Source organism: Rhagoletis zephyria, unplaced genomic scaffold, assembly GCF_001687245.7.
Source record: "Rhagoletis zephyria isolate East Lansing unplaced genomic scaffold, Rhagoletis_zephyria_1.1 Rzeph_scaffold_00252, whole genome shotgun sequence".
NCBI classification, from domain to species: domain Eukaryota; kingdom Metazoa; phylum Arthropoda; class Insecta; order Diptera; family Tephritidae; genus Rhagoletis; species Rhagoletis zephyria.
This window is the reverse complement of record NW_016157336.1, coordinates 309,520-320,822: the sequence shown is the minus strand read 5'-3', so window position 1 is coordinate 320,822 and position 11,303 is coordinate 309,520. Positions and strand designations below refer to the sequence as shown.

Here is an 11,303-nt window from a genome sequence, read left to right as displayed (position 1 = left end):
TCACGCGTATCAAGACACTTTTGTCCCATATTTCTGAAAGCTTGTAAAACCAATTTTGAATTGCACGACCCACTCCGTTGCTTATGCCAGGATTTTAACTCTCATTCCAGCACGTTTGATATATCAGATCCGCTTTTCAGCATTAAGAAAGCGATACTCTCCTCTCTCAATAAGTGAATTATTGACATAAATACATAAAATCAGCTGATGAATTTAGTTCTGTAGCTGAACAGTTTTAGATCTCGACACTTAACAAACTCCTGCCTATCGTGACTCGGCACAAAAATTTAAAATATTGGTTCCGTACGTCATGCGGACTGCGCCCCTCGTGCGGATGGGCGGGAATGCGAGGGTAAAAACCGTTGGGATTATTATTATTATTATAAAGAAAATCACACAATTAGTCGCATGGGGTCCCCAGTGAGCCCAATAAAAGGGTTGAAAAAAGAGTTTTCAAAATAAACAAAAGAAGTGTATATTAACAAAAATATTAAAATACTCTATTATCGTTAACTTAAAAAAGAAAAACATAATTTTGACTTCAAACTTAAAAAACAAATGTAAGACTTACTTCCGCCAAAAAATATTACGTTAGTAGGCGCATGGGTCAGCACTCAAGCGAGTAGCGACACATGTGTACACGACGATATTCTAAGCGTAACTAAATAAATAAAACGAAATGTATATTGTCATAAATATGAAAGCTCTTTATTATAGTTAATTTTGAGAAAGAAAAGCATAACTTTGACTTCAAACTTAAATACAAAAATAAAAACTAAAAAATGTTACATAAGTGGTCGCATGGGATCAGGGCTTAAAAGAGCAGCGACAAATGTGTACACGCCGATGTTCTGGCCGTGACTTATTTACGTACCCCGCGGGGAGTTAGGAAGCTAGACAGAGCGCGAGCACGCTCCAAGCACCCCAAGACATTTTTTTTTAACTTGAAATGACCTTGAACCCATGCACCTAATTAAGGGTTAAAGGTATTATATTCGTTTTTGGTTTTAAAAACCATATTATAACAAGATCTCATTTTCAAAATAAAAGATTTTTGGCGATTTTTTTCAGAAGTTGCGCTTTTTTAAACAATCTGGACACTCTGCTTCCAATTAGGAAAGTTTATTGTGCGAATTCTGAGTTAAAGTTGTTATAAAGTGTCTACACTGAGGGGAAAAAATATTAAAATCAAATAGAAACGTAATTGATGTTACTATAAACGTCAAAAAAAGTACTGTATATTGGTAAATATTCATTTCAATTACGCGCATATTAAAATGACCGCCGTCGTTCTGAAAAAGCATCCGTGAAGTGAATAATCAAGACAAAAACTAAAAAAAAAATATTTAACTTGCATGTTGCCTGCAGTGGAATTCGAACCCTGACCCTATCTGGATATCAACAAATTGTGGCTTGCATCTTTGCGCACTGAGCTACACCCAGGCATACAAATTTGCTTTCAAATGTTGAATATCCATCAACACCACAGCACGCGATTTTTACAGATAAACATGTAGTATGTATGAATGTGTGTGTTTTCACCGCTCTCAGAGCGGCGCTCTGCATGCTTGGGGTGCATATATATACTCAGATGTGAACAGTCAAAATACGTGCGTAATAAATTTTGTATGAAAATATTATTTTTAAATACCAACATTTTTAAACGATAATCAAATATAAAGTATTCATTTTTACTAGGCATTATTTCCCTCAGTGTACGAACATCTTAGTGTGAAAATAATCGAAGCTAAGTGAAAATTTTGTGTTTTATATTAATTTTAATTAAATTTCACTAGCATACACCTAATCTTGCCGAGTCATTTGTTGTTATCATTGCTGTTGTAATACCTTTGTAGTTAACTGAAATCGTTTTTATTTTTGCACATTTCTTTTGCTCGTTTTGTTTACTTCTTTTAGTAATTCTTGTCACAGGTATTTGCGTTGCGTTTATTAAGTGAGTAGTCCACTTGCAAAGTGCGCTATGTAAATTTTTTTCGATTTTAATTTTTGGTGGTTAGCGTACCAGTATTTAAAGTAGTTTCATGTCCACCAACAATACAGTGCAAAATCCTTATATATTCTGAATAAAATAGTACCAAATGTTAGCTACTCTAGCAAAAGTCGCTATAATACTTTCTGTAGGTATATATACACTTTCAAAAGTCGCTATAATATTTATTGTACGTACTTATACAAGTTCAAAAGTCTCCATCTTCTGATGAACTTAGAAAACTGCAAGAAAACGTGGTAGTTTCGGTGCCTAGTGGAAGACGTCTTAAAAAAGAAGCAGACGAGCCTTCATGGAAGAGAGAACGCGGAAAGCTTAAAAAAAGCTGGCTATATGAAACTTACTGCTTCAAAACCCGCTATATTTAATTTCCATATATAAAATTTGCAAAAACTACCACACTGCGATTTTGATTTTTAATGTTATTAGGCTCTTATTTATCCAAATTTTCAGATAATAAAAAGAAATATACAATTTGGTTGTTACTTGTTGTTGTAGACGTTTTTTTTATTTATGGCTTACTATTATAAAATCACATAACGCTGTTTGCAAGTGGACTACTCAAGTGTCATAATACAGTGATACTCAAACTGTTCGCTACATACAGTCCTGTTTACATGGTTAGACGCACCCCCATGCGCAAAACAAATTTGAAGCTTTATGAATTATTGCTAATTTATGTAAAGCATTTATAACACAGAATTAAATAACTGTTCAAACTAAAATAACTCACACATAAACTAAATACAACCAAGTAAACATAATGGTGTTTTTTTTTAGCAATATTTCAAAGCTTGCCAAAGAGTACTTATATGTTTGGCGTTTATTAGATTAAACGCAACATCCAAACACTGAAGAAAACAAATTTTTCATTCTACCAAGTAAGTTTATTTTTGATTTAATTTTAATAAAGTAAGTTCAACATGCTATTTAATATTTTGTATTTCCTCCTTTATTAGAAATAACAGCAAAAGTACGGTCTTTCTTAGAGTCATATAGTGATTTTAGGTAATCCAATTGTAATCCAGCCCAGGCACTTTTTATGGCATTGATTAATGGTTGTTTGTCATTGTATTGCTTGCCTCCATCATATACTTTTCATTTTAGCCATCCCAACACCTTTTCTATTATGTTACTATCTGGAGAAAACGCTGGCCATTCCAGTAATTTCACATTTCCACTTGCTACACAAGTTTTCACGAGACGTGCAGTATGAATTGGGGCATTATCCTGTTGAAGAATCTAATCAAGTGGTCCGAAAATTTCCCTTATCTTCGGAAAAACCTGTTCGAGGAGTGTTTTGTAGGTCTGGCCAGTCATTTTCCCATCCACAAAAACTAATTCAATAGTCCCATAATAGGTGATTGCACCCCAAACCATTACACCACCTTCTCTGCGATGATGACGGCTCAGGAAAACTTCTTCTTTTCTCATATCATGAAAATAGTACTGACGCCCGTCCGGCCCATTAAAATTAAATTTTTTTCATCTGTAAAAACCACAAAGCGTCAATCATTAACATGCGTTCCCTCATGAACATCCCACGTCATATGCGCCCTCACAAATTGAAGGCGTTTTTCCTTGCGTTCAGCATCTAAAGGTTTTTTTTCATTGATTTCATTCTCTTTAAATGTCCAGCACTCCGAATAACTCTTCTTACGGCAGATACACTTGCAGAAACTCCGGCTTCATCCCTGATCCTGGGCACAGTAAGTGCCGCGTTCGAGGCTATGTTTATAATTTTTCGCTTCTTCCGTGGACTTAAGGCACTCGATACGTTCCCCTTATAATTTTTCTGTGAGATTCAGGGTTCTTCAGGTACCTATCCACAGTTCTCGAGCTACGCCCAATTTTTTTGGCTATTGCCCGGTTTGAAAGGCGTTGAGAGTGATAAAAGTATATTTTTTCTCTTTCTAGTAAACTTAAACAATTTTTTTTTACCCATTTTAAACAAATCACAATAAAAGCACTCAATTTTAGTGTTCTGAATAAGATTGATTTTATTCACAACACGCGCACGATGTCATTTTAGCGACTGCGTCTAATCTAATGAACGATTAAATAGCACTTATTATAATATAGACCCAAGAAATTGGGAAAGCTCCCGTTATGCACAGGTAGTTTGAACAGGTTAGGATAGATGTTGTTTTAGTATGCATTGGCATATCATTCTGTATTCTTATTGTTTTTCTATTGCGCCTCATAATTCTAAGGTTTCAAAATGTTCCTTACCCTTTCAAGTGCGTCTAACCATGTGAACCATATTACCATAATTGTTATTAATTTTTCACTATGAAGTGTGATCTTCATAATGGCAAGTTAAAAGCAAATCTGAACGCTACTTATTGTGCTGGCTCTGTGATAGTATTCGCTATCTCAAATGTGCTGGTTTCACAGGAATTATTCTAGACGCTATTAATGATGGCAAAGGTCTCCGCCTGTCTTGCTTAAAGACCAGGTCAACCGAAGTTTATATCTTTAAGTTGTTTAAGCAAACCAGAAAAGGTTTTTTCTGTGGTAGGGAGAGAGTTGACGTTACTGACCGAAAAATTTAAGCATTATGAAAATGCGTTTAAATCTTTTAAATGCTTGGATACCGTAAAATATACGAAGGACATTGGTGTCATCTAATCCTCCAACGTTTACTCAACCCTTTTCGCCGGTAATCGAGTCTAATACTAGCAGACTGGTTGTGGTTCACCCAAAGAAGTCTATATTTGACTCTAGATATTCTAGGGATACTTCCGATAGAAAGTTTTATATCTCGTCTAAAGTATCAGAAAATTTAGTTTTAAATATGAAAGAATTTAAAATTTTCCTAAATTTAGAAAATTTTGACATGTTGCTTAGTAGTTCTTTTTGGCCCTCCGGAGCTTTCGTTCGTTAACTCGAGTATAGGCCCAACAAAAATAATAATTTAGTAAATATTCCCCGTCAGAATACTGAATCAAAAAACTGATTACTATATCTGCTTTTAGCATTTATTATCAAAACGTAAGAGCCTTAAAGACTAAATTAACGAACTTATATCTTAATGGCCTTGAATGCAATTATAATATAATCTCTTTCACTGAAACTTGGCTCGAACTTCCCATTTTTAATTCGGAGATTCTTTCAAATAATTATTATATCTACAGAAAAGATCGGGAGGAGAGAATCGGCGATGGTGTACTTTTTGCCGTAGACTCCTCAATACCATCTGAAGAAGTTAGTCTTCCACTCATTGAATCTGCAGAATTGAAATGCATTCGTATACAGGTTTTAAGGGGGTTTACTTACTTAGCTCTATGCTATATTCCTCCCCGATCTGACTTATCAGTGTATTCACAACATGTCTCTTTACTGAAATCAATTAATTAAATGATTAAACCCTCTGATTCAATGATTGTGTTGGATGACTGTAATTTACCAAATGTATCATGGAACATCATTGACAATGATATCGTACCTTTCTCGTCTAGTGCGTGCAGCAACGTATTTTAAGAGGAGATGGATGACTGTGCCTAAATCAAGTTAATATACTTCGCAATAAGTTTGGGAAAGTATTAGATTTTGTATATGTTGATGATGCATATAAACCCGCTCTAATTAAAAGTGTCCCACTAGTTTTGCCCAAAGATGTCTACCACCCTGCTAATGAGATATCTTACGAAATTATAAACGATGGTCAAAATTGGATATCCAAACATACGAACCAAATACTGATTAAAGAATTGTCTAAATTGTCGTGGCCTATATACAAAAAAAAAAGGTTGAGCAAAGCGTTGCACATTTTAATTTAACTGTACATCAATTATTTGAAAAGTATACATACATTACATGTGTAATGTATACCCACAAATCATTTTATGATTTCGTAGCATCGAGGGAGATTAGTACATATACCGTATGTTATCTCAGCGCTATTATTCTTGGCCTATGACTATGGAAGGCCCTGCTCTTCAGTCCTTTCAACCTAAACTAATTATTTTTACAATATACACCGATTTTGCACTTCAACACTATTTATGTATTGGTCAACGCAAGGCAAACCAAGCTTTTGCTAGTGCATACATAAATATAAATGTTATTTTTCGAGTTCCATGTCGAATTTCGAAATTGCCAAATACCGAACCTTAGGAGAACGATCAATATTACTTTACCTGTTGATGTTGAACTAAATCTATTTGGATCTCCCATTGGTGACGTGTTTTGTGCATTCAATGATTTTGGTACAGCTGTAATCATATTTACATCTGGATGCGTGGCTCTCCAGTATGTCTATTTAAAGAAAATTATAAACGTTAATAACAATGTCACATGAGTTTTAGAATTTACAACAACAACAAGCTACTCTTATAATTATATTTAACACCTTCCAACCCCCAACGGAGTTTGTACACATGAGATAATTCAACTGATTCTGGAAATGCAAATTGCTTCCCTGTGAAGTTTTCTTCAAATATGTTAACCACTCATACTCTAACAAAGAGATCATGGAAGGAAGAGAAGTGAAGATATTGAGCGCTGTATACATAAAAAAAGTACTGAAACAAAATATGTTTCGAAAAAAGAGGAACATAAATCAGCAGTACTATGCTGTTAAACTTCCACAAAAAAGATATTCTTTCACAAGTACTTTTTGAGCATTTTAGGAAGTGTTCGTTTAATGGTACAGAATGCTGACTCTTATGTTAAATAGCAAACGTGGAGAAATAATGTAGGGCGCTCTGAATATTTAGCCAACAGCATATTTTTATAAAGATAGCGGACATTTTTATAAGAAAGTGGACATTTTATACAAAGAACAAATTTTTAAGGAGCAGTACAAAAGCAAAGTAAAAGTAAATTTTTAAATTTCTAACAATTCTCCGAAATAAATAACATTTTGAGCAGTTACATAAAATATTTTCTTTTGAAAAAAGATAATTTCGAGCCCTAACCGCCAAAATAACGTAAGCGACAATTTTTTCAAAATTTTATTTTTGATGCAGAAATGCATCTAGATGCTCTAGGAATATTTCTGCATCAAAAATAAAATTTTGAAAAAAATGTCGCTTACGTTATTTTGGCGGTTATGGCTCGATTTATGTATGCACAAACATTAGGGCGGGTCAATTTGTATGGATCGATTTTTTTCGACATTGTTCCTAGCATATTCGGATTCTTCATAAAATTCTAAGAACAAAATTCCTCCAGACCATGGCTCTTAAGTTAATTTCGAGCCTGCGCATTTTTAAAAGAAGATATCTTATATATAAAAATGAATTGCTGTCCGTTAGCCTCGCTAAGACTCGAAAACAGCTTGACCGATTTGAATATTTTTATTTTTTCGGTTTGTTTTTTATAATATCCGGATGGTTAAAACCAGAAAAAATAGAGAGTTGCCACCTGTTTAAAAATTTCAATATAAGTAAATTAATTACATAAATTAGATATTGCAATATGGGTGTCAAAAGAAAGAGGTTATGAAGGCTTACAGGCGAAAATATTTTTGAGGTGGGTTGCCACCTGTTTCAAAATTGAATTAAATGAAATTGATAAGATAAATTAAATATTGCAATATGGGCATCAAATTAAAAATGTTTAAGAAGGCTTACTACTGAAAATATTTTTGAGTCGAGTTGCCACCAATTTCGAAAATTTAATTCAATTAAGTTAATAAGATAAAGTATGTATTATAATATAGGTGTCGAGCGAAAAGTATTTGAAAAATTATTGATTAAGAAATATTCTCTATAGGCCTGCCACCTACCTGAGCGGTAAAAACTAAAAGCCATACTCGCAAATATTGTTCAAAACTTTTGAGGCTCGCATCAATGTGGAATACTGTAACTCCGTCAAGTTAGTGTTTATTGATGGCAAACAAAGTACTATCATGTTTGGCAATGATATCACCCCATCGAACAATGCACTCAGCCTCGATATAAAAAGAGAACAAAAGCCGAAGTATTAGCCGAAGCAGTTCATACAAATGTTCCACAATTGAACTAACAAAAAAATATGGCCTACGACTCTTTTATAGAAGCTGTGGACACTGGAGTAAAATTTAAACAAAAAAACAAAACCGACTTCAATTCTCATATACAAATTTAAAAGTACCGTTATTTTCTTCATGGCCCAATTATCGGATCTACACTCAATTAGTAGGAGACTACCTCTGAGGAACCACCTTTCCTTTCAAAAAGAATTATAGAAAACGGATAACGTAGTCCAAAGTTACGCGGTAACATACATAAAAACATATTCCGACGAATTGATAAAATATGCAGATTAATATTTAATAAAGTGTTACGGATATATTTTTTTTAATACAAACCTGTGCTTGGGAGCTTATTGATACGAAAAATTAATTTCTGATATCTATTTTTTATTTAAAGAACCGCAAGATTGCACTACAAAGCAAATTACATATTTTTTACTATTGTAACGGGAGAAGTTACTGTATGTATTTTTTTATATGTACAGTGTCGAACAAAAGTTTTGGCACAGTAAATTTTCGCATTACATATATGCAAAATTTTTAATTTATTTCCGATAATTTTTTATAAAAACATAGTTCATACTACACTAAAACACATAAAAATCAAATGTGTAAACTTTGTGAAAAACTCAGGAAAATTCAATAAATCTGCATACTAATTTGCAATTTTATATTCAGATTTTCAAGCAACTTCAAACCTGCACTTTGATAAACTAAAATTGAATGGATTATTAAACTGCATACTTGGAATTTTTCTAAAAAATACTTTGCCTATATTGCGTAAAATTTACTGTGCCAATACTTTTGTTCGTTACTGTAAGTTTAAGGGTTTATTTACCCTTAACTTTAAAAAACCAAAAAAAAATTTACAATATTTTAAAATTATTTTTCGAATCATTTTTTTATGATTAACAATGTATTTATTTTTTTTTTTGGTTTTAGATCCTTTTTGCTTTCAACACGAGGTATCTTTTTTCTAGTTTCTATTGTCATAGCCATAACTCACTCTCTATTTTTATCAATCAATCAATCAATGAATCAATTTTATAATTTTTTTCGGCATTTTTCCTAATTACAAGTAGAGCTTTATAAAACTTTTATAACACCAAATGTTTATCAAGCTTGGGATTTTATGTTATCCGGGCAGGCTTATTAATTTAGCCAGAGAATATGTTTTCTTTATAAAGTTTACCCAGTTACCCATTTTAAACTGCTACCTGTACTGTATCAGCGGTTAAAACTTGTTAAATTTTTATTTAAAATTTTCGGTAAGGAATAAGCGAGTGGATGAAAAATATATAAACCGTAAGAACGGCATATGTATATGAAAGAATACACACATGCGACGACTCTAGCCATTGTGTGTCACTCCTTTAAATTATAGTTATTTTTTTCTTATTGTATTAAAAAAATAACGTTCGTAACACTTTAGTAAATATTAATCCGTATATTAACTGAGTATATATTAAAGACTAGAAGATGACCCGGTGAACTTCATATCATCTATAATTTATTTGAATTTAACTTTAATAAATTATAACAAATCTTCAAAATGCAATACAATGAGATCACTAATACTGCCTGCTGTTATAGCTGATAAAAGATTCCACACTTATAAGATGTGCCACGCCCCTTTTTACAAACTCATTTATATACATATATCTTTCCATAAGCACCTACCATAGGTATCTGCGCATTTCAAATTTCGAGTTCATGTGACTATAAATCCGAAGATAGAGCTGATTAAAAATTTTCACTATGGGAGGTATCCCTCATCCCCCTCCCCCCCTTGGAGAGTTTAAATTTGTTTACCCTATTATAGGTCCAGGAGTCATGGCAATACTTTGGCAAAATTTTATTCGATTCTGTACATCCGTTCAGGCTGCAACCTGGTACATACATACATACATACTTCCACAAATATATAGTAGATTTGCTTTGTAGCGCCATCTTGCGGTTCTTTAAAAAAAAATAGATATCAGAAATTAATTTTTCGTATCACAAAACTCCCGAGCACAACTCCTTATTACAAAAAAAAAAAACATTCCTAACACTTTAGTAAATATTAATCTGATTATGGACTTAGTATTAATTAAAAATATTTTCTTTTAAAATTGCGCAGGCTCGAAATTGATTTTAGAGCTATGGTCTGAAGGGCTTTTTTTCTTAGAATTTTATGTAGAATCCGAATCTGCTAGGAACGATGTCTAAAAATGATTCGCGGCAACACTGTTTGCGTGCGTGATTTCTCAGAGTTGCATTTCTGTCAAAATTACAGAAGTTTGCCGAGAAAAATTTGAATTCATAGTCGCGCCAAAATGCCAATTGAGCATAAACATCAAATCGAAATGTCACGCAAGACAAATCTTGGAATTTGAGTTAGCTTTTTACGCACGCATATAAGGTTGGCCTGTAACAATTCTTCCCGATATAAATTGGGCTTTAAAGTGCAGAAATTTGTACTATGGTTAGGATTGCATGTGGGGGGATTTGAACTCGCGGGCTCGGTGTTTAAGTCAACACCTCAATCTCTACGTGTTGTAATAATAATAAGCTAAGGCGCTTACACAATAGTTAGTGTTTGGCCGAACTTCTTCTCCGATTTGTCGCGTGGGCCTTATTGTTGTGGCACAAAGGGGGTGCCTACAGTTTTATGTCGACTCTGAACGGCGATTGTACTTTATGGGAAGCTGTTTTTCATTTTCAAAGTTTGCGCACTTCTAACCACTACACCCCAGCGGCCTATATGCGAGACCTATATTCAGATAATTTCTTTGGTTTTTGGTATCGATATTTGGAATATCGAGTATTTTTATTCCGATATTAATGAGTACCAGATATTTTTAAAGCGATACTTTAAATGAGTACCATATCGATACTTTCGGTTCGATATCGTGTCCCTACTTCGNTACACAAATACAGGAAGAGAGACAGGAGAAAGTCGAGACAAAGGTAGAGGAGTTGGAAGGTCGTCTTCGTGATTTACAGTTGAATCGTCCAGCTACTTCGACGAGCGCACCCAAGGTAAAAACCCCATCCTTTGACGGCACGATTCCTTTCCAGGTCTTTAAGCTCCAGTTCGAAAAAACGGCTGCAGCAAATCATTGGAGCATGGAGGATAAATCCGCTGCACTATTCGTTGCATTGAAAGGACCTGCGGCAGAAATCTTGCAGACTATTCCCGACTGTGAAAGGAACAGTTACGATGCGTTAATGGGTGCAGTGGAAAGACGTTATGGTAGCGAGCACCGGAGACAGATTTACCAGATGGAACTGGACAGTCGCTGCCAGAAATCCAACGAGACTTTACAGGAATTCGCCTCTGAGGTTGAA

General features: G+C 34.0%; 1 protein-coding gene across 2 annotated transcripts in view; it reads right to left on the bottom strand.

The window, feature by feature from the left end:
* The window catches only part of Ca-beta (Calcium channel protein beta subunit), a 326,360-nt gene that overhangs the window by 27,707 nt on the left and 287,350 nt on the right, over positions 1 to 11,303 (bottom strand). For both annotated transcript variants that reach the window (XM_017609750.1, XM_017609751.1), the window contains exon 7: positions 6,151 to 6,268. In XM_017609750.1, the coding sequence (XP_017465239.1) occupies positions 6,151 to 6,268 (118 nt within the window). The remainder of the gene's footprint in view (positions 1 to 6,150; positions 6,269 to 11,303) is intronic.